This window comes from Heptranchias perlo, chromosome 15 (assembly GCF_035084215.1).
Source record: "Heptranchias perlo isolate sHepPer1 chromosome 15, sHepPer1.hap1, whole genome shotgun sequence".
Lineage (NCBI taxonomy): Eukaryota > Metazoa > Chordata > Chondrichthyes > Hexanchiformes > Hexanchidae > Heptranchias > Heptranchias perlo.
Window position 1 is genome coordinate 32,606,336 of NC_090339.1, and position 24,741 is coordinate 32,631,076.

General features: G+C 42.8%; 1 protein-coding gene across 4 annotated transcripts in view; it reads right to left on the bottom strand.

The window, feature by feature from the left end:
• The window catches only part of arhgap36 (Rho GTPase activating protein 36), a 103,257-nt gene that overhangs the window by 57,571 nt on the left and 20,945 nt on the right, over window positions 1–24,741 (bottom strand). For 2 of the 4 annotated variants that reach the window (XM_067997034.1, XM_067997031.1), the window contains exons 2-3: window positions 14,336–14,492; window positions 3,298–3,366 (exon numbers count right to left, since the gene is read on the bottom strand). In XM_067997034.1, coding sequence (XP_067853135.1) covers window positions 3,298–3,366; window positions 14,336–14,471 — 205 coding nt within the window. In that variant the 5' untranslated portion in view covers window positions 14,472–14,492. Of the gene's footprint in view, window positions 1–3,297; window positions 3,367–14,335; window positions 14,493–18,991; window positions 19,020–24,741 lie in introns of those variants that run through there. The other 2 variants (XM_067997032.1, XM_067997033.1) reach the window with 2 other exon arrangements.

The window sequence follows — 24,741 nt, forward strand, 5'->3', positions numbered from 1 at the left end:
CAGTATAAAGAGCAGAACAAAAATATAGAACCAGAATAAAAACAAATTCAACTCACAACTCTTGCTCCTTCCAATAGGACACAGACTCTTTATTTATTCATTTATCTTGAAGGGGCTGAAAGAAATTTTATAAGTTTGGAGAACTTCTATAATTTAACTTAGCCTTGCTCTGCTACTTCCCCAAGTCTTACTAACAGTCAACAGAATGGAATGTCCTCCTTCCTTTTGTGATATAAAAACAGAGGGAGGAGAGGGAAGATGTATAACAGCTGCAGTCAATTAATATTTTTCCATGAATATAAAGGCTGCTGTTGCCCTTCAAAATGCCTGCTTGCAAATCTGTGATGTACGTTTTGTAAGATTCTCATCATATATTGTAAATATCTGAGGTAATCTTTACGCTAAAATGCCTTCAACATAGTGCAACCTCCCCATGAAATTTCCATTCAATTTTCAATAAAATAATACATCAGCTGTCAGAAGAGACAAGCATATAAGATTATTGTTCCAGACATACTCCTCATAAATCAGCAGCCTTTATATTCAAGTGGAAAAATATTAATTGACTGCAGCTGTTAAACACATTTTGTTACACATATTATACGTATTTTGACTCATTAGTTCTCATCTAATGTCGCCAACCAAGATTCCCCTATAAATCGCTATGGGCTGCAAAGCACTAGTGAGCTACATTTACATCACCTTGGAAGAAAATTTCACAAGTGAGGATGAAGAACACTAAGATCTTGAAGAGTTGGCTTTAGTTAATCTCAACCAGAAATGTATTCTGCATGTATATGATGCTTAGAGAAGCGACTCCCAATCAGGAAACTTTTGAAGAGATAGCCCCCTTTTTTTCCACCTTTATTGCCTTCCCTCCTGAAGATGATGATTCATGCTGGGGTATCACCCCATGAGTTCCAGACATCCTCAAGTACGTTGTCCATGTGGCCATTCTTTGTGTGAGTTAATAAAATAATATCGCAAACTATTTAACGTGGAGGACATCACAGGTGAGCCTGATTCTGTCCTCATGTGCATTTACCAGTAGGGGGGTCACTAGATGGTGATCACGAGTGAGGATTCTAGCTGACGTTTTCTTCTCCTCCTCCTCCCTGGGCCATCGCCACTCCAACTGGGATCATCTGATCCAGGACACATGATTGTGTCTGGGAGCTTCCTGGTCTCTGCAGTTCCATACTGGGCAGTGCATTTTACCCAGCAAGGACAACCTTTGAAGAGGGAGTCTCACAACCAGCACATCTTTTCAAAAAGCTCTGGATGAGTTGGAGTTTATTCAGGCCATTGAGGAAAGCTTTAGAGAAGTTGAGACTAGAGATGGCACAGATGGCGGTATTGATGATGGACTAGATGTGGTTTGAAGATCAGCTCCAGGTCTAACAGAACACTAAGATTGCACACTGTCATGAACAAACAGCAGGAAAAAAGAATCGGATAAGGAGCGAAGGTGTGAAGTTTCTGGTGAGAGGAAAACAGGATATTCTTATTCTTGCCAATTCTGAGCACCAGAAAATTTTAGTTTATGTGCAACTTGATATTGGACAAGCCGTTGCGTACAGCAACATTCAGAAAATTGAAGGTGAAGATGATACTGGGTATCATCTGTATCACATCGAAGCTTCCAGACATCATTGAGTGACAGCATATAGATGAGGAATAGTAGAGGGCCATGGTGGAACCATGTGGGCAATGCAAGAGAAACCATTGCAGGAAATATGTTGGCTACATTGGGATTGGTAGGAATGGAACGTGTGAGAGCAATGGCATAGAGGTGGATCAAGGAGAAAAGACAATGGTGTATGAAGGCACTGTTGATGAACCAAAGGCTGTGGATAAGAGGATGAAAAAAGATAATTCACTGAAATAAGTCACACATGATATTGTTGATGTATCATGGGCAGGGTAGAAACCCCACTGAAAGGATTTGATCAAGGAATGGTGGGAGGAAGGCACAAAGTTCTTGATCCCTCAACCAGTGGAAACAATCTGCTTCTGTCTACACTGTCCCATCCTTTCATAACTTCAAACACTTCTATCATATTGCCCCTTAATCTGCATTGTTCTAACAAAAAAAGACCCAATTTTTCAAATGGCTTCTCTAAACAAGAATGTTTGGCTTGCAAGTCTAAAACTGTCGATGTTGAGTAGCTTTTAAATAAAGCAGGAATGCAGCAATATTCTTTATCCTTTTACACAGTTCTCTAACAGGGATGAACATTAATGTTAGACCATAGATACAAGATTAAATGTAAGAGATTTATAACAGAGAGCAAGAGAAACTTATTTACACAGAGAAAGAAAGAAAGATTTGCATTTATATAGTGCCTTTCACAACCTCAAGAAGTCCAAAAGTGTTTTATAGCCAATGAAGTACTTTTGAAGTGTAGTCACTGTTGTAATATAGGAAATGCAGCAGCCAATTTGCACATAGCCAGGTCCCACAAACAGCAATGTGTTAATGACCAGATAATCTGTTCTTCGGTTTTGGTTGAGGGATAAGTATTGGCCAGGACACTGGGGAAAACTCCCCTGCACTTCTTCAAAATAATGCCATGGGATCTTTTATATCCACTTGAGAGGGCAGACAGGGCCTCAGTTTAACATCTCACCTGAAAGACAGCACCTCCGACAGTGCAGCACTCCCTCAGTACTTCACTGGAGTGTCAGCCTAGATTTTGTACTCAAGTGCATGGAGTTGGACTTGAACCCACAACCTGGTGACTCAGAGACAAGAGTGCTACCGCTGAGAGACAGCTAATAGCACATTTGACACCAGAGTGTGTCAGGAGGCTGTGGAATTCACTTCCAGAGTTAGTAGTTTAGGCAGAAACTATGTCAACATTCAAGATTAGGTTGGATAGGCGAATGAAGAAAAAGGGGATAAAGGGATATGGAGAATGGGCAGATAAATATGATTAGATCTATTTGCTCGCATGGAGGGCAACACCAACTCAGACTGGTTGGGCCAAATGGATTGTTTCCATGTTATAACTTCTGTGTATAAAATGTTTTGAAATCCATTATTAAAATGATCCCTCAGATGCTTAATTTGATGTCTGGTTTGCTTCTGTCAGAGAAGAATAAAGATACCGCTCCTCTAAAAGAGTATGGGGTAACCTTTGTGTTCTGGCCTATTTCATCCATGTAAACCCTACTTCCTCCAGGGTCCAATTTAAACAGGCTTTGCAATTTAACCAAACTGGCCTGAATAGAAAGCTTTATTTAAGTATTCAAAGCCCTGAGCAAAATGCTTGAAAATAGGAAAGCTTTCCTTACCTTTGTCTTTTTTTTCTTTGGAAAAGGAATCCTTCTTTCGCCGGAAAGATTTCTTCCTTTTTGGTCCATCTGTAAAGACAGGATTTTATAGATGTTAGCAACTGGAAGGATGCGAACATTAACAAAGGAAGCAAGTAGAAAAAAAGCATCAGGTCAGTTAGCGTCAATCAAGAAGTTATTAAAACACAGACTCTGGATGCATAAAGCAAGAAGACTGGAAACGTTTTCCCTAGATGTTTAATTTTCTGTTGGCATCTGAGATTTAAAACTGCAGAACTTTCTCACGCCCACAACAATCTATTTTAAAAAGGTAGTTGCTCGAGCAGGGCTCCTCTTCAAGTCAAACCGTGCAATTAGGACCCCTACGATAAAGGAAGTCTCTCCATCAAGGCCATGTATAAAAGCAAGACAATATTTCTTGATAAAACCTTTTTTCCAGTGGCTGTAAAATAACTAGGGAATGGTCCCATAATTGTTTTGTTCTCTCCACACATATTGCCACTGAACGTTCCACACCATTTCCATTAGCTGAATCAGCCCATCCAGCTCTCCAATGTGTCACCACATTGTGCATATATATTTCTGTCATCATATCAGCCAGCTAGAGTACTGATTTTTTTTTAAATCACAGCAACATGAAGACAACCTGCTGAGCACAATCTCAAATCAAAAGCAAAATACTGCGGATGCTGGAAATCTGAAATAAAAACAGAAAATGCTGGAAACACTCAGCAGGTCAGGCAGCATCTGTGGAGAGAAACAGAGTTAACATTTCAATTCAATGACCTTTCATCCGAACTAGAAGAAGTAAAGAATTACGTTTTTAAGCGAGTATAGAGCCAAGGAAATGGGGGGTGAAGGGAAGATGAGATGCTGTTCCTCGAGCTTCCGTTGAGCTTCATTGGAACAGTGTAGGAGGCCGAGGACTGAGAGGTCAGAGAGGGAGTGGGACGGAGAATGAAAATGGCAAGTGACCGGAAGCTCCTCACTGGGGAGAACAAACGCAGATTGGTTGATTGCTTTGCTGAACACCTCCACTCAGTCCACAAGCGTGACCCTGAGCTTCTGGTCACTCATCTTTCGATTAGGCACTTTATAACCTTCCGGGCTCAACACTGATTTCAATAACTTCAGATCATAACCACTACTCCCATTTTTTCGGATTGCAGGTGCTGGTATTGGTTCTAATGTTGCCATTTACAGCTCCGCTAGTCCCATCTTTTGTTTCTTTAGTTGTCCCATTACCACCCTCCTTGCCTTGCATCATCATCCCTTTTGTCATTTAATCACTCCTGCCCTCCACCCTATCACAGACTTTCCCTTTTGTTCTTTACTCTCCTCCCCTCCACTACCCCCCCCCCCCACCACCACCTTTCCCTGGCTCTGTATTTGCTTATAAACTGTTAAATCTTTACTTCTTCCAGTTTTAAACGAAAGGCCATCGACCTGAAACGTTAACTCTGTTTATCTCTCCACAGATGCTGCCTGAGTATTTCCAGCATTTTCTGTAATTATTCCCTATCTCAACTGTTCTTTCAAATTTCGGACAGTGCAGAGCAGGGAGTGGTTAACTGATTCCTGAGATGAAAGGACTGTCATATGAGGAGATTGGGTCGACTAGGCCTATATTCACTCGAGTTTAGAAGAATGAGAGGGGATCTCATTAAAACGCATAAAATTCTGACAGGGCTAGACAGACTGGATGCAGGGAGGATGTCCCTGGCTGGGGGGTCCAGAACGAGGGGGCCACAGTCTCAGGATACGGGGTAGGACATTTAGGACTGAGATGAGGAGAAATTTCTTCACTCAGAGGGTGGTGAACTTGTGGAATTCTCCACCACAGAAGGCTGTGGAGGCCAAGTCACTGAATATATTTAAGAAGGAGCTAGGTAGATTTCTAGACACAAAAGGCATCAAGTGGTATGGGGAGAGAGCAGGAATATGGTATTGAGATAAAGGATCAGCTATGATCATATTGAAGGGCTGAATGGCCTACTCTTGCTCCTATTTTCTATGTTTCTGTTTCTAAATTAAAATGAAACCTTGAAATGATTTTCAACAATCTGGCAAGTCTAGAGTGCATGAAATTAGAGAGAAAATACATAATAGAAAGGAGCACAATAAAGACAAATGCAGCTGCCCGCAGACTGTTCAATTTTCTTCAGAAATCGGCAGACTCTATTGTCTCTTAATTGCAAACAGTGGCAGTACCATTTTTTTCTGTTTATCTTGGATTTTGGATTATGTTTCTAACTTTTTTTAAATTGAAAAATAAATCAAAATGAAGTGCCAAAGAATATCATCACCAAGGTTGAATAAAAAGATGGCAGGTGGCAAACAGCGTCAAGAAATAGTGATTAGGCAATACCAAGCTTCAATTTAAAAGTAGGAGGAAGGGGAGACCGAGGATGGTCCTGCAAAAGATTTGTTTAACATTTGTTTTGCTGTATGCGGGCGATGATGGCAGGGCTGTATTCATTGCCCATCCCTAGTCGCCCTGAGAAGGTGGAGGTGGGCCTTCTTCTGCAGTTCGCTGCAGTCCTTGTGGTGCTCCCCCAATTCTGTTAGCTTGGGAATTCCAGGATTTTGACCCAGAAGTGATAACAGAAAGATGATATATGTCCAAGTCAGAATGGTGTGTGACTTGGAGGTGAACTTGGAGGAATGGTGTCCCATGATATTGCTGCTCTTGTCCTTCTTGGTGGTAGAGGTCACAGGGAAGAATGTTGCTGTTGAAGTAACGTTGGTGAGTTTCTGCAGCACATTCTGTAGATAGGACATACTGCAGCTATAGTGCACCAGTGACAAAGGGGGTAGATATGAGTCCAGTGACAGGGGCCCTATCATGCAGATTACTCCATCCTGGTTGGTTTTGAGCTTAATTGTTGTTGCGGCTGCACCCATCGAGGTGAGTGGTGACTATTCCATCAAACTTTTAACTTGAGCCTTGTAGGTGGTGGAGACGCCTTGAGAGGTCAGGAGGTGAGCCACTCATTACATAGTATCGAGACTCTTTCCTGCTCCTGTAGCCACAGTGTTGATGTGGCTGGTCTAGTTAAGCTTCTGGATAATGGTGAACCCCCAAGATGTTGATAGTAGTGCCACTGAAGGTTTGGGGAGATAGTTGGGCTTTTTCTCATTGGAAGTAGGAGACAGCACAATAAGTCTTACTTTAACATAGTGAGAATACAGGAGGTGGAAGTGCAGATAGAACAGTGCATTTGGAGCTGTGGTGTAAAAAGAGAAATACAACTACTGAGAAAATAGAATTTCAAAGTATCAAAATAAATATAAAACACAACAAAAATGGAAGCTTTATTTTACAAATGCTAATTATCTGGTACCAGATATCACAAAATAATAGGGAAAAATCTCCTGGTCCCAATGCTGAAGCAGCTGTGAGCTTAGTGCTTACCAACATTGTACCTGACTGACCTTGTATAATTGTCCGAGGTGAACCCTAATTCGCCATGTGTGGTGAGGTTCTGGACTAGGTTTGGCCTGTCACATCCCCGGTACTCCTTTGGGTGATGGGATGGGGTGGTGGGGGGGGGTGAGTGGGCAAGAATTGTGCAGGAATTGATCATCCCTTAAAGGGCTGCAGGCAATATTTAAAGAATTGCAGCCACTTAAAGGTAGCTGGCTGTTTAAGGGGGCAAAAATGTTTGAGCCTTTTCAAAGGTTATGTGAAGGAAAAGAAGTAGCTGGCAAAAACCAAGGGACAGGTTAATTTAGCTTTGAGAAATAAAAGACTGGGATAAACAAAAAAGTAATCTATGAAAGCAGATTAAGGCACTTTCCAAACAGATAATTTGCCATCTGTAATTGATTCAGAATGGAGGCGTGTTAGACAAAGCCAGCAGGGTAAGTGAGAACACCAAACTGTTGGGAGACACCACAGTCAGGGTCAGCTTCTCACGACTGCAGATCAGATGTTTATTTCTAACTTACTTTGATGTCAGTGTGTCACTGTAATTAATAACAATCATATTTCCCACTGTTCTGGTTTGCGTTTTTTCAGAAAATCTGTGTGAAAGAGACATTGGGGTCTGTCGAAGGTGCCGTCCTTCAGATGAGACATTAAACCGAGGCCCCGTCTGCCCTCTCAGGTGGACAGAAAAGATCCCATGGCATTATTTCGAAGAAGACCAGGGGAGTTCTCCCCGGTGTCGTGGCCAATATTTATCCCTCAACCAAAATCACTAAAACAGATGATCTGGTCATTATCACATTGTTGTTTGTGGAACCTTGCTGCGCGTAAATTGGCTGCTGTATTTCCTACATTACAACTGTGATTAGACTTCAAAACACTTCATTGACTCTAAAGTGCTTTGGGACGTCCTGAGGTCAAGAAAGGCGCTATAGAAATTTTAAAGTTCTTTCTTTTTATTTCTTTCAATGATATTGACTCACCCTTATCCCTCCTGAAGCTACTTAAAAATAAAGATAGTTAAATCAGCATCCCTTCAGTTCAGACAATCCCCCGCCTGCCTTTGGCCTGCCATGAGGTCTGGGACATGGAAAGATGTGGTAATGAGCCAGTTTTGTTTTCCTTTTTTTCTTTCCAAAGAGAATCAACAGCCATGGACAGTTCAGGACTAGACAAGGCGTTTGGGCAGAATTTCCCAGTGGAACCAAGATCAAGAGTAGTCTGGGAGTCAGGCTGGCTGGGAGCAAGAAGAGCTGGAGAGAGGGGGCAGGGGAACGGGGCGCCCTGAGGAGACGTATGAGCAATGAGGAAGGGAGTGCCATGGTTGAATGACAGGAGAGGAATGGCGGAGAGGAACTGGGAGGAGACTTGCGAGCCAGCAAAGAAACAGGAGTACATCAGGAGGGGGAACGAGACTGCTCGAAACCTACTGAAGCTGACGATTTTTTAAAAATTCCTTTTGTAGCCCAAGGAAAGAGGAAGAGGGATTAGGGTGGTGATAAAGGAGCGAGATACAGGGAGTAGGCCTGTGAGTGAGTGGAGAAAGAGAAGCACGCAGGATAGATTGTCGTCTTCACCCTCTGGACAGTAATCTGGCGGGCTGGATCGTCCACCCTTTATAGAATCCGCCTGATTTTCATTCCATTGATATAGTGAAATGAAAATCAGGCAGGTTCAATGAACGGCGGACGATATGCCCCGCTAGATTACCACCCAGGTCAAGGGTGAAGGCAAAAATCTACCCTAGGATGAAGCAGATGGATGGAGGGCCAAAAATTAACACTTCTTAAAAGAAATTGAAATTTCAGAATGACAAGAAGTTGAGCAAGAGGTATATTTTTGAATACTTTAGAGTAGATGACATTAAATATTCAATACAGAAGCAAATGGAGCTACAAGCAAGAAACGATGCCAGATGATCAGTAGCCTCCTGGTTTGATAGGGATGCATTACTACTTCAATCTTACAATTAAATTGGGGATTCCTATTAGAGCATCACCTACTGGCAGCACAGGGAAACACAACAGGCAAGTGTCAACACATTAACACGAGATTCCACCCTCTAACCCTTCTTCACCTGAAGACTACAGGAAACTGAGTAGTTTAGAAATACGACATTGCTCGTGGAGAAAAAATGTAAACATTCAATGAATTAAAACTTCTATTCAAATCTTTTTGCTGACCATGTGCACTCCATTCCCACACCCCAACAACTCACTGCGGCCAATGCCAGGGGAGGACCGTTAGTGGTTAACATGGTATTAAGTGGTTTATTATTTTGGATTCCCTACATATGAATGGAAATTAATTTTTACTTTCAATAAAGATGTTGTTAGCCTCCTGGTAGCTCTACAGTGAGGAAAAAAAAAACATAGCAAATCCCTTTGGAATGAACAAAATAAACAAGAGACTTTTCAAGATACATTTGTAACAAATTCCTCACGCTTGATGCTGCAGCTTAAACATAGTAAGTCACGCAAGGGTCACACAGTGTGGCTCAGTAGGGAAAGGATAAGCTCGTCACAGTCAGTCCCCTTCATAGTTTCACTCTCATCATCTCAACCTTCATCCATGTGAATCTCAAGATAGGATTTTTTTCAAAATCCAGAAACCTAGGTTAGGGGTCAAGACCTGTCATGCAGTATATCGCAAAGACTGAGAAGAGCAAAAGAAGACGAGTAGTTAGGTGACATCAAGCTTGAGTTTTAAAAGCTTGTACATTGTAGGAAGAAGGTTGGACTGAGATCTTATCTACAGAGTAAGTAATGATTTTTTGTTTATACACAAATGATGAGCAATGAAGCCTGAAGTGAAGAAGGTTAAGAGGGAACTTCTTCAAGGTAGGGTTGCAAATCCTCCAGGATTGCCATGGAGTCTCCAGGAATTAAAGATTAATCTCCAGGACCCTGCTGCAAGCAGCTCTGGAGAAAAATTATACGGGCATTAAAAAAATTGTGATTTTTTAAAAAATTCTTTGAAAACTTTTGTTTACTAGTTACAAAAATATTGGATATGGGAAAAAAGGCTGTTTGACTGACAGTCAAGAATTATCCATTTGGGCAATGAAGAGTCTATACGCTTTCCAACTGGCATGGGAAGGCGGAGCACCGTGAGTATGGACATATTGAGTGACCAATGGCAGGAGTGTGGGGACAGGACGCTTGGAGGCAGGAGGTCACGTGATGACACCTCCAGGAATATGTCCAACCAGAGTTGGCAGCCCTACTTCAAGGTGTCCGAAAAATTGATTGATATGCATAAGGTCAACCCAGAATTTGAGTCCAGAATAAGGCCAGAGGACATTTGATTTAAATTCATGAAAAGCAAATTTAAAACTGATAATAGAAAGGTTTACAATTACCCACCAGGCAAGTTAGTAGAGAAGACGACATGAGGGGAGATCAGAATCCATTGGATGCTAGGCTGGGAATGTGAGGGTACAAGAGGAGTGATCTTTGATGCGAACTGCCTTATTTTATTTTGACAAGTCCATATACAGATTTATTTCTATAGGGTAATTAAGGCTTTCTACCACAAATTTTCCTGAAAAGCTCAGGAAACTCTCTAATTAATCCAGGATTTGTACTCTCCTCTTATTCTCAGTACACCAAGAAATTCTTCTCAGTAGCATGCAAATTACATTTCAACATATTCAATGATCCCTTTTTTTCTCCCACCCTCTATCTTGAAATACACAAATAAACTAGTCAGAAGTTGAAGAATGATAGTGTCCATCAACAGCCGGCCTTTTCATAACAAATTCTGCTACTACAAACATTTTGTTCTAGTACGTTATATCCCTTGCACCAGCTGCCATTTTAGGGATGATTTTAACCCTGTCCGCAGGATTGCTCCTCCGGCCCACAAAAGGAAAGTTTACCCCTTCCCTGCCCCAGGCTTCCCCCTCCTCCCCCAATCACAAACCCTCTCCCAGTGACTTATGTGAGTGCCAGAGACCATTCCTTCGGTCCCCAGTAGCATAAGAACATAGGAACATAAGAAATAGGAGAAGTATGCCATACAGCCTCTTGAGCCTGCTCCATCATTCAATAAGATCATGGCTGGACTTCTACCTCAACTTCACTTTACCACCCTATCTCCATATCCCTTGATTCCCTTAGTATCCAAAAATCTATCGATCTCACTCTTGAATATACTCAATGACTCAGCATCCATAGCCCTCTGGGGTAGAGAATTACAAAGATTCACAACCCTCTGAGTGAAGAAATTTTTCCTCATCTCCGTCATAAATGGCTGACCCCTTATATTGAGATTGTGACACCTAGTTCTAGCCAAGGGAAACAGCTTCTCAGCATCTATAGCGACCTCCTCCCAGCCGACATTCCTCTCCTGCCCGTCGGCGAGCTGGCGCTTCCCACTGTTTTCAGTTGGAAAACTGGCTACGACTATGCAGATGAGGCTCGGAAGTTAAAACCTCCCGGCCTTGTGCTGCTGAGGTTGGGATGGTTTTCTGCCCACCTCAGGCAGGACTCCCACCGTTCTGCTATTCTAGAGCAGGTGTTAACCCATTTTTTTCCAGTGGATTGACAGTTTTCAGGAAGTAATTACATTTCAACATGAATGTGTGACAGGGGCATTTCCTTTACTTACAGGCAGGCACAGTTCCACATCTCCGCCTTATTGCAGAGAGTCTCATAAAGTTAAAGCAGTATGTTACAGAAAAAAAGTGTTATGGAGTATTTCTTTCTATGGGAGGAAATCCATGTAGATGACATTGCAAACAAGTGATGTTAAGACGTATTTCAATGCAAACTACATCATTACATGGGGCACTGAAAAAGTTTGTCACACACATTTTCATGAAAATTGAGACAGAGCCCCTTTAAAAATAGTGCGCTTTTATTCAACAAAAAACAGAAAATATTCCTTTGAGGACTGCACTAGCACATGTTATCATTTACCAAAGATAAGAAAATCTAGGCAGGAAACTTTGACTTGGTTTCTGGGAATACTGTTGGACCCTGAAAATTATTTAATCGTCCAAAAAAATGTTGTCCTTGGATCAAGATTTTTCCAGACAGTTTTAAAAAAATTACCATTTTGCACTACATGGCACAGCAGTCCGTCCAATCAATCATACCCTTACTCAGTATCACAGTGCAGCATTTAGATATAATAGATTGATATAAGAGATCAAGTTTCTGCACCTCAAATCAAGGATTTAAAGAACACACAATACACTTAGACCTCAATGCAATGTTATTCTTTATTTAATGTATCTATTTATGAACTTTTGTGCCCATTACAACTGGCGGAGAGGGTGATTTTCATCTATTAGTCTGAGTTGGATTAACACCCAGCTTCCACAGATTTTTTCTTATTGAATGAGGACAATTCACTCACCACCAAATTGGTTCTCTGCTCATGGGCTTTCTGTTGGGCACCACTCAGACCTTCTTTCAAGTTTCTTCTGCCAAAGGTTCAATGTTTCATTTCACCTTCTTCTTGAGTCCCATCCTCTCACCAAGAAGTGGCCCCAGTGTTAGTGGTCTGTGGTTGGCTTTCTTTCAGTCATTCCTCTGATTCTACTCTTCAATAGGGCAGGATTGCAGTCTTGTTCTCAATAGAACCTTACTCTTCTGGAGTATTCAGGTTATATCATCTCCTTTGGCATGAAGAACTCATCAAGTAAATCTTATACCTAGACTCTGGGTTAGATTTTCCATCCATTTATAGGTAATGGGCAGAAAATCTCGCCCTTTTCCCCCCACCATTCCTAACACACCTCGGTGATTATCTTTGTGAGACCTCACAGAATATGTAGGAACTCGTAGGCTATCGCTAGCGACATCCATATCTCAAGAATAAATAATTTTTAAAAATCAATAGGAATGCAAATGAACAAACCAAGGAAACCAAATGTGGAGGCCGTGCAACATTGGCAAAACACACTTTGAGGAAACTGTAGGCCAACAAATTTTCCTGTCAATCGGATCAATAATATTCTGTGAGGTACTACTTCATCATGTAACATTCTCAGCGACTTATAGCTTCTGCCCTCCTTTCCTGCAGATCCACCACAGCAACGGGGGATCAAAGGAGGAGGAAGATGATGACAATGATGAGGAGGAAGCAGAGGAGGAGTTGGGCAGTTATTTCTCCCTTATTGCATATAACACTGACGATGATGAGGAAGAGGAGTATGAGAAACGGGACACCTTCTCCATGCAGGTGCTTCAACCTGCCCCAACCTGTGCCAACTCATCACCTGCAGCATTTGCTTCCTTTCTCCCAGGCACCAACTCAGATACTTTCACCCAGGGGTATTAACATATCCTAGCAGAGGCTGAGAAGAAAGCTGCCAAGGGCTTGAGAGCCATGACACCCAGAACTTATGGGCACTTGCTTGAAAAGAAGGATGCTTGAGGAACATCATACCTACATGCAGGCTCTGAAGTCAACCTCTGAGGATTTGCAGCAATTGACGGGTGTCCTTAACGGTAACACCACAGTGCTTTCTCTTTCTTGCAACCACCGATGGGGCATGTAGCAGCTTGATTGGAACCTGCAGCAGATTCCCCAGCTAGGAAGCAGCCAGGGACTGGTCGGTGCCTCCACCTCCACGGAAGCACAGACTAGAGCTCTGGAAGCAGTAGGAAACAGAATGGAGCACAGCATGAATCGTGACTTCCAGATCGTGGCAACCATTGTCTCTCAGGGCTTATAGGTATTAGATAGTTGCCATTAGACTGGCCATCCCACTGATCATTGGGGCCACAGATGCAAGACCCAGTGGAATGGCAATGGCTGGAGTCCACCTGCCTCATACTGCCGTCTCTAGAAATAAATCCAAAAACAAAGTGGGTTTAAAAAGTGTTTCCAAGCTGCAGACATCAATGTTGAAATTCTTCATGCTCACAAACTCCTCACTTCCACTTTGATCAGTGGATCCTGGCAGCTGCTGTGCCTCTTATATCTCAGTCTAATTTACCAAGAGTGCATTAGCAGTGCAAATGCAGGAAACTTGCAGCTGCTACATCACTGGCTCTCACTCTGACATATACAGACAAGTGTGGACCCAACGGGTGGATTGTGTGAAGTCTCAGAAAACAGAAGGGAACTCAGGGTAGCTTTTTAAAAATGCTCGATGGGCGGAAACAACTTTCACCTGATTTTCCTCACTCAGAAAATTTCCTAAACCATTTATACACCACTAATGTGCTGAAAATGGTGAGGAAATTCACCCCCACTTTACCCATTATGCCATGACTGATGTCTATTATTATATAAAATTATATTAATATTGTAAGTAATATTATTAAACTAAACAACAGTTAGAAAATCATGTTTGGAAAGTTCAAATAGGAAATTGATGCACCACTTTCTACAACACAAGCTGTTGCTATAAGACTCTAAATGTGGATTTTCTTGCAGCTGTTTGGATAGCTGAGGAATTGGATCGGTCCAAAAATGTCCAACATAACAAGCCAACTCCTTCTAAACCCTATGACCGGGGGTTCATGTAGTCATAAACAGCCTGAAAAGTCTGCACTCTTCATATCAAACTTGCTTTGGTTCATGATAAAAAGATTTGGATTTCTAAGGTGTGTAAACAAAAAACTGATTATTATTGGCAACAAGTTGTACCTTTGGGGATGGTAATCTGACAACCCAGATCTTTCCCTTGTAGGTGTAAGAAGGCCACTTCCTGAAGTCTTGCACGTTCCAGTTCAGAGAGGCTTTGAATAGGAACAGGCTGCAGTCTGACACTCTGACCAAACATGGTGTTCCAAGTGAAATCACCCTGCAAAGAAAAGAAATATGGAGGAGTCAAGCACAAGGAAAGAAGCAGCTTAGACAAAGCAATAAACTCGCCTTCTTAATATTGGCAACAGACTTGCATCACTGCAGGCTCGAATATCGCCCTGAATGGTACTGATGCCCGTGTACAGGAGCTGACTAGACAGACTCTATTCATTTAATTTGAAAATAGACCTATGGATAGCACAGGAATGATATAGTAGATTTCTGACAAGAATGGAAGGATGTAGAATCATACAGCAAGTTACCTATCTCAGCTGTGTCTTCAGGTTGCAAGAGGCAAGTGGTTTGCCCTGCTCCAGAGTCAAGTGATTTTGCAACTCCTCTCCTCTGGAGTAAAAATAAATTGATTAGCAACCAGGAGCTTGAACTCACAAACTTCTAACTTAGAGGCATAAGTGCTACCACTGAGCCAAGGCTGAAACTTAAATGCTTTAAGATGTGCAATAAGGTGCTACATAAAAGCAAGAATTTCTTATTTTAAAAAAAGACAATGTTTAAAGTATGTGGTATTTAGAACAACATACACACCAAAGAATTATGAATCTCAGTTTTATGCACATGCTCATGACAAGATTTCCATGATTAAGTGAGTGGACAAAACTGTGGCAGATGGAGTTCAATGTGAGGAAGTGTAAGGTCATCTGCTTTGGACCTAAGAAAGTTAGATCAAAGTATTTTCTAAACAGCGAGAAACTAGGAACTGTGGATGAGCAGAGAGATTTAGTGGTCCAAGTACAGAAATCACGAAAAGCTAGTGTACAGGTACAAAAAAAAATTAAAAAGACAAATGCAATGTTGGCCCTTATCTCAAGGGGGCTGGAATACAAATGAGTGGAAGTTATATTACAGTTATAGAAAGCTCTGGTTCGATCCTATTTAGAATACTGCATTCAGTTCTGGGCACTGCACCTCAGGAAGGATATATTGGCCTCGGAGGGGGTTTAGCGCAGATTCACCAGAATAATACTGGGGCTAAAAGGGATAAATTATGAGGACAGGTTACATAGACTAGGCTTGTATTCGTTGATTCAATGCCTTCTGAGGTAGAAAAGTAATTGCTATGAAGCAAGAAGGCAGCTCACACCTTCTCAGGTCAAGTAGCGATGGGTGAGCAATGAATCTATCCTTGCATGCGTCATCCCTAAGAATAAAATATTCATTGGTTAATAAGCAGTAAGGCTAATTTCTCCACATATGAGAAAACAGAGTGAGCTATTATGAGGAATGGGATTGGGAAGCTTTTAGCTCGTGTTTGCTGATGAGATGAGATGAATACCTGTGTAAGTATCAGTGCTAAAATGTTGTGCTTTTTCACAAGGTGCACAATTTAAGAGATGAGCTGCTGTACAAAAGACTGGGACCCTGAAATGTGTTTTCATTTTAAATGAGGGGTTCCCTTTCTGCAGACTTAGGAATATGGGCTAGAAATTGGGCCATCTAGCGCCCGTTGTTTCGGCACTACACAGCCTCTCGAACATCCAAGATGGCGACTTGGATGCGCATGCACGTGCGCCGGACGTCATCTTGGTAAAGGGTATAGCGCATACTCAAATAACGAACGCCGGCAGCATATAAAGTAAGGAGAAAATGTGTTCGATCAGTGTGCAATGCTGATTTAAAGTGATAAGTCCCAAAATGGTGTCTAACGGTCCACTCAACGCACTATCTTAACCACGACCATCTGAACATGTCTTAGAGTGCATGGAGGACCCCTCCATCAGCACTATCTAAAGGGACCATGCAGGATTTTCAGGTTAGTTGCTGGATTATTGCTTCTAGCTGCTGATGCATTTGTAACTGTTTTTGGAGGTCTCCTACACTTGAATACTAGGACGAGGGGACATAGCCTAACATTTAGAGCCAGGTGAAGTTTAGAAATACTTCTACACACAAAGGGTGGGAGAAATTTGGAATGCTCTTCTGCAGGCAGCAGTTGATGCTAGCTCAATTGTGAATTTTAAATCTGAGGTTGATAGATTTCTGTGAACCAAGGGTATTAAGGGATATGGGGCTTCGGCGGGTATATGGAGTTAGGTCACAGGTCAACCATGATCTCATTGAATGGTGTAACAGGCTCAAGGGGCTAAATGCCACTGCCGCTTGCTACCTCCTGTTATGTGCCATCTTCTCCTGCAAGAAAGCGGGACGTGTGTCTGGGTGATGTGTCTGTCATGGTTGAATAGCTGCCAGTGTGTGTGGCCTGTGAGTTGTGGGTGTGTGGCTTGCAACAGTGGTAATGTGTAAGGGTGAGAGGAAACATCTGATTGGAAGAGTTGAGTATTGATGGAAAGAGTTTGTTGGTATGTGGGTGATAGGGGGTATAGTGCATGGTGCAGTGGATGAGGCTAGTGGTGCAGCTGGTATGTGATGTCACTTGACAGTTGACCTCACTCACCTTGACCACTCTAGTCAAAGCATTGAACTTTCTTCCTGCACTGCATCCACATTCGTGGTGCTATGCAACTGGCATTGACTGTGTCCCCTATTGCCTCCCATTGCCTTTTGAGCGTATGCCTGGAGGGCTTCTTGCACCCCCATCCCCCCCACCCCCGCAGATATAGGATGCCCCGCCTTCTGTCCCCTCTTGCACCAAGGTCTCTAGTGCATCAGCAGAGTACCTTGGTGCACGCTCTCTGGCAGGCCTGGTACCAACTTGGACCTGCAGATTGGTGAGGTCTGGCATGCAGATTGGAGGATGTGGGATTTAGTGGTGTGCAACCTTTATTCAATGTTTTAACATAACTCAACAGTTTTAAACATAAGGACGGGACCTGCATCTGTGTTTTACGTGTGTGATGTCTGATCTCCGTTCAGACTCTGTGCAGACAGCAGACTGTTATTTTTAGCAAATAACAGGTACCAGCTACCTTTAAGAGATTTTGGCAGGCTGTCAGAGAGATAGCCTGCCTTTAAGAGATTGGGACTCCCCCTGCTGGTGAAAAGTGCGAATGTCCTTGAATCCTCATGGCAAAGCTGATTTGGAACGCTGCTTTCAAGTGAATACTGTGACTGGGTGAATGTCTCGTCTTGCCTGTGAAGGAAGTACCGGGCACAGGTTAATCGCAATACCCGCGCCCGGTTTCGGGCCCTATCCAAATGAACCCCCAATGGGTTTAAAAGTATGAATAATAATTTATATCAATGGAAAGGAAAATTTCGTAGGATGTGTAACAAACGGCCGATCTGCTATCGCCCCCACCGCAGTTAAAAGTTCCATCCCTGCGTCATCTTATTTAACATACAATCTAACATATAAGTCACTGGATGTATAAGTCCCATCACCTTGTCACCCCTACTCATTACTAACATAACTTTCCTACTGTGATCTCTTTATTGCTGCAATTTATGAGTTAATTCCTCCTGCTAATGAGCATCTTTGCTTTGTGAGCTGGACAATGGCCAATGGGAATTTGAACTGTTATCATCTGATTTCATTGGGAATAATTTGAATGGATTTATTATGGCAATTTAGCACCTGAGATTATACCTAGTATTTTGCACAATCAACAAGTCTCTGGGTTTGTTTCATAACACAACTATAGTACAAAAATTACCCAACAGTTACTGTGCCTAAGTTGCTTCATGCAAGGATATTCGGAGCTCCTTATTCACGAACAGCAAACATAGGCCTCAGGGGAAAAAGAAACTGGTCGAGGTGAGAGAATAAGGGAGGCTCAAGATGCTAACGACTCGACAGCATGAACCAGATATTTCATGATTAACTGTTTAAACCATTTCCCCCCTCACAATCATCTACCCAACCCCCCAACCTAACAAATCATCCTTCTGTTAAAATAGGCAGCTTTCAAATGAAAGATCATTCTGTAAAGAATCTGCCACTGTCTCTTAAACTATCTCCCAAATTTGGGAAATGTTGCTTTTCTTTAACAAGAGAGGCAAACATAGATTTTTTTTAGGGCAAATACATTTTTAGGAGATAATCCTTAAATACAGAAGGTAAAAGGCACCAGCCAAATTTAGGAGCCCATCAAAGAAAGAACTTGGCCTACACCATGAGGTTTTGTACATAGAGGGACTGCGTTGCTTTGTAACCAATTAAGAGGCACTCAAATCTTCCAATGTCTAATTATCTAACATATATCTGTCTCTATCCTTCTGTCTGCCTCTCTCTCTCTCTCACACATGCCACCTTCTCTTCCTCACCTTGACCTAATATTGTTTGTAGTAGCAAATTTCCATTCACATGTTCACACACCCATGTGGGGTTTGATTATATGGAGTAGTCGCATGGAACATCAAACAATAGAATGCAATTTGTAAATTAATTAGATTGTTCCAGTTTCATCCAGAAACTTCTAAAACATTCTTTCAATTCTCACAAATATATTCTAGCATATTCTGTAACTAAAGTAAATAAAAATCTTCCATCCTAAATGTTAACTTTTCTAACAATTACAGAAACTTGCACAAATATGAAATGTGCCTTTGAAAAATGACACATTTTAATAGTTTACTTACATTCCAGATCCAATGACAAGTGATTTGAACCACAGACTGATTAGAGCTGCAATGCAGGAGCAGCTGCCAATTACAATCTACACACAACACTGTCAACCGTGTTCTAACCTTAGGAAGCTGAATGTCTTAATGTCAAACCCAACCCTTTTTAAAGTGGCAAAATCTTCATGGGAAGGGAGCAGTGTATTATTGGAGCAGAAGAGCCACTTTCATAATCCTGCAGGGAAAAATAGTTAAGGCTGTCGCAAATTGAGTCTTTTTCGCAACGGCTGTATTGGTGCAGACTGTTCCAGGAATTTGACTCGCTAAGTAAAAATTCTTCAAAACCACAAACATGAAGGGACAGCCTATTAAAAAGAGTTGAATTTCTCTTTTAAATAAACTAGAAAATGGGTAAAATTGTTTCTGAAGTCATTAGATCCTATCAGTCATTTCCTGCTCTCTGGCATTTGCATCAGTGCTTGCAGATTATTACTGTTTCACTGCACATAATAACTACACAGAGAATAGTTCTAACAGTTAACATATGGGCAAAGGGTCTGCTATTCTGTGTAACATCGACATTGTCTGCTAATCCTTATTTATTTATGGCTGGTGCCTTTTACCTTCTGTATTTATTATGACACTTAAAATTTTGACATTGATTATTTTGTAATAGGTGCTGAGAGATTGGGGCAGCTGAACCTCTTTTATTTATATGTTTCCCAGTGTACCTAAGAGAAAACACAAGAAGCAGAACAACAGCAAAGCGGTTAACATAAAGAAGGGAAATCCTGGAAGGACTCTATCACTACTCAAATAAGGAACCAGTGGATTAAAATGCCCTGAATTTATATGTGATGTATAAGCAGGATTTCTTTGATAACAATAAGCAACTCTTGCAAAGGTATTTGCTGATGAAAGAACAATGTAAGTTAGTTCAATTGTTTTTTAAGTTTTGGTCCTGCCTATAAAAACTCTATAACATACACATGATCTGTATGCTATAACAAACACAGGGCCCGTTCTCTATAACATACACAGGGCCTGTTCTCTATAGCATAAGTAGGGCCTATTCTCTGTAACGTACGCAGGGCCTGTTCTCCGCAACGTACACGGGGTCCGTTCTCCGTAATGTACACGGGGCCCGTTCTCCGCAACGTACACGGGGCCCGTTCTCCGCAACGTACACGGGGCCCGTTCTCCGTAATGTACACGGGGTCCGTTCTCCGTAATGTACACAAGGTCCATTCTCCGCAACGTACACGGGATCCGTTCTCCGTAATGTACACGGGGTCCGTTCTCCGTAATGTACACAAGGTCCATTCTCCACAACGTACACGGGGCCCGTTCTCCGTAATGTACACGGGGTCCGTTCTCCGTAATGTACACAAGGTCCATTCTCCACAATGTACACAGGGCCCGTTCTCCACAACGTACACAGGGCCCGTTCTCCACAACGTACACGGGGCCCGTTCTCCGTAACGTACACGGAGTCCATTTTCTGTAACGTACACGGGGTCCGTTCTCCACAACGTACACGGGGCCCGTTAGAGTCATAGAGTCATAGAGTTATACAGCACGGATAGAGGCCCTTCGGCCCATCGTGTCCGCGCCGGCCATCAGCCCTGTCTACTCTAATCCCATATTCCAGCATTTGGTCCGTAGCCTTGTATGCTATGGCATTTCAAGTGCTCATCCAAATGCTTCTTGAATGTTGTGAGGGTTCCTGCCTCCACAACCCTTTCAGGCAGTGAGTTCCAGATTCCAACCACCCTCTGGGTGAAAAAGTTCTTTCTCAAATCCCCTCTAAACCTCCCGCCTTTTACCTTGAATCTATGTCCCCTTGTTATAGAACCCTCAACGAAGGGAAAAAGCTCCTTCGTATCCATCCTATCTGTGCCCCTCATAATTTTGTACACCTCAATCATGTCCCCCCTCAGCCTCCTCTGCTCCAAGGAAAACAAACCCAATCTTCCCAGTCTCTCTTCATAGCTGAAGCGCTCCAGCCCTGGTAACATCCTGGTGAATCTCCTCTGCACCCTCTCCAAAGCGATCACATCCTTCCTGTAGTGTGGCGACCAGAACTGCACACAGTACTCCAGCTGTGGCCTAACCAGTGTTTTATACAGCTCCATCATAACCTCCTTGCTCTTATATTCTATGCCTCGGCTAATAAAGGCAAGTATCCCATATGCCTTCTTTACCACCTTATCTACCTGTTCCGCCGCCTTCAGGGATCTGTGAACTTGCACACCAAGATCCCTCTGACCCTCTGTCTTGCCTAGGGTCCTCCCATTCATTGTGTATTCCCTTGCCTTGTTAGTCCCTCCAAAGTGCATCACCTCGCACTTTTCCGGGTTAAATTCCATTTGCCACTGTTCCGCCCATCTGACCAACCCATCTATATCGTCTTGCAGACTGAGGCTATCCTCCTCGCTATTTACCACCCTACCAATTTTTGTATCATCAGCGAACTTACTGATCATACCTTTTACATTCATATCCAAGTCATTAATGTAGACCACAAACAGCAAGGGACCCAGCACCGATCCCTGTGGTACCCCACTGGCCACAGGCTTCCAGTCACAAAAACAACCTTCGACCATCACCCTCTGCCTTCTGCCACTAAGCCAGTTTTGTATCCAAAGTGCCAAGGCACCCTGGATTCCATGGGCTCGTACCTTCTTGACCAGTCTCCTGTGGGGGACTTTATAGAAGGCCTTACTGAAATCCATGAATACCACATCCACTGCGTTACCCTCATCCACACGCCTAGTCACCCCCTCAAAAAATTCAATCAAATTAGTCAGACATGATCTTCCCTTGACAAAGCCATGTTGACTATCCCTGATTAATCCTTGCTTCTCCAAGTGGAGACTAATTTCCCGTTCTCCGTAATGTACACGGGATCCGTTCTCCGTAATGTACACGGGTTCGTTCTCCGTAACGTACACAGGGCCCGTTCTCCACAATGTACACGGGTTCGTTCTCCGTAACGTACACAGGGTCCGTTCTCCGTAACGTACACAGGGTCCGTTCTCCACAATGTACACAGGGTCCGTTCTCCACAATGTACACAGGGTCCGTTCTCCATAATGTACACAGGGTCCGTTCTCCATAACGTACACAGGGTCCGTTCTCCATAACGTACACAGGGTCCGTTCTCCATAATGTACACAGGGTCCGTTCTCCATAATGTACACAGGGTCCGTTCTCCATAATGTACACAGGGTCCGTTCTCCATAATGTACACAGGGTCCGTTCTCCATAATGTACACAGGGTCCGTTCTCCATAATGTACACAGGGTCCGTTCTCCATAATGTACACAGGGTCCGTTCTCCATAACGTACACAGGGCCCGTTCTCCATAACGTACACAGGGTCCGTTCTCCATAATGTACACAGGGTCCGTTCTCCATAATGTACACAGGGTCCGTTCTCCACAACGTACACAGGGTCCGTTCTCCACAACGTACACAGGGCCCGTTCTCCATAACGTACACATGGTCCGTTCTCCACAACGTACACAGGGCCCGTTCTCCATAACGTACACAGGGCCCGTTCTCCATAACGTACACAGGGCCCGTTCTCCATAACGTACACAGGGCCCGTTCTCCACAACGTACACAGGGCCCGTTCTCCACAATGTACACAGGGTTCGTTTTCCGTAACGTACACAGGGCCCGTTCTCCGTAACGTACACAGGGCCCGTTCTCCACAATGTACACAGGTGTTTCTCCAAAATTCTCTATGAGTCAGACACCTGTGAAGCACTGGAAATGCACAGGTGCCCACCCCCTTAATACAAATAAGCCCATTAATTAGATTTGGATGGAGTCAGCACTGGGGCAGACTGGCAGGTGGAAATCCAGCGCACCTCCTCTGACTGGATTAGTACCTCCTCCTAACCAGTTGCTCTGGTAATGTCGTCAATATGTACCCTTTAAATGAAGACACGCAGAAGGGGGACATTATTTAAATTAGGATGTTGCGATTCTTGCAGCATCCGTTCTCGATTTTCAAACGCCCCAGCACTTGATTTGCCATGTGCTGAACTCGCACAACACAATGTGGTGCTAACCGACAGGAAGGCTCCCATACTTACTTGAATGTGGATACGGGAGGAACAGGAATGTTCCACGTTAAAACCACCCGGGCAGCCCCACCCCGTCTACCAATTACCCCAAGGCCCAATATTGGGGGCACCTCGGGTATCGTCATTCATCCGCAGGGATTGTTCCTTGTGCCCCCGCGTGCCTAAATATGGGCGCGCCCGAATTTCTCGGCCAATGTATTAGAATTAATGTTAAACATTTGTAATTGTTTTATAGTGGATTCTTATGATGACATTTCTCTAAATGAGGCCCTGGTCGTTTAACTCCTCCTCTAAATGCAGTCCTGAAGGTGGGGCTGCCTCATTAGGGGCCCGATGGGATGAGATTACTTTTTCGAAAAGGTGTCAGTGCTGAGAATGAGATTCCCTCATTATAGGAGACTTACTCATGAACAGGGTACCACAGGATAGTACTCCCTGTTAAATTAGCTCAAATAGTTTAATAAGCAGCCACATGGTGTAAATTGCAAATTACAGGTTTGATGCCTTACCACCCTGCCTGAAGTCACACATTCTCTATATTAAAGAACAAAAATAACCAGACAGTTACAGTAACCATCGTATTCTGCCACCTAACACTTCCATTTGTATTGCATTTTGAGCATCTGCAGTGGACAGATTGCACAACATCCCCCATTGTGGGGGCACCATCACCACAATGATTGCCATGGTTCATGAAAAAGGCCCACCCCCACCTTCTCAGGGCAACTAGGATGGGCAATAAATGCCATCTTGCCAGCGTTGCCAACATACCAAGAACAAATATATTTTTAAAAATTATTTAGATGCAGCTGCCTGTGTTCCAGTTGTGTCAGTGAGATTACTGACTTGGCTTCCCCAATCTCTCTATTTTTATTAATGAAAAAATAAATCCAGCTCCTGGGCCCCTTGCCCAGATTTTTCGACTTAAAACTCAGCTGCTGCTCCCCAGCAATCCCTTTTCTCCAATTGTTTCAGATTATTTTTCTCTGTTGTAAAATATTTTTTCTTAAGCTCACTAGATGTGGCATACCCTTAGAATGAGTGTCATTACTGGATATAATTTCCAGTAAAGGAGATAGTACAGCTGTACCTGTGTACTCCTTCCCCCTGACCCTCAATTTTTCTCCCCTCCTTTCTTGATGGTGGTGATTTATAATAAATCATGTGTCTCCTTGTAAAACTATTATTGCCTGCAAGCACCTTGAGCCATTTTAGGAAATAATTTTCATGAATACAGAGCTTTGAGAAAAATATTTGCTTTGGCCCACATCTTTCTTTAATAACATTTTGGAGTGATTGTTCCAACAAAGTAGGGTATCGTTTGACCCTAATCCTAAATCTCATTCTCATTGTGAAATTCAATGATCAGGACATCTTCACAAACAGCTACCAAAAACATATAAGGTTACCATAGCAACCATAATTGCAACTAATGGTCTCTCCAGCAATATCATTCGGTTCAATTTTTGCTGCAGCTTTTCAAAAGGTACAGAGAGTGAAAAGAACAGGAATCACATGATCCGTATAAAACAGAGACGTCTTTTCCTGGAACAGAACTGGAAGTTAAAGTGCTGGAACATCGTTTGGAAATCTCTGCATTAATAACAGGAATATAATTTGCATTATTGCTTTCACTCGTCAATTCCCAGGCACTCTGATGCCTTCATATTTC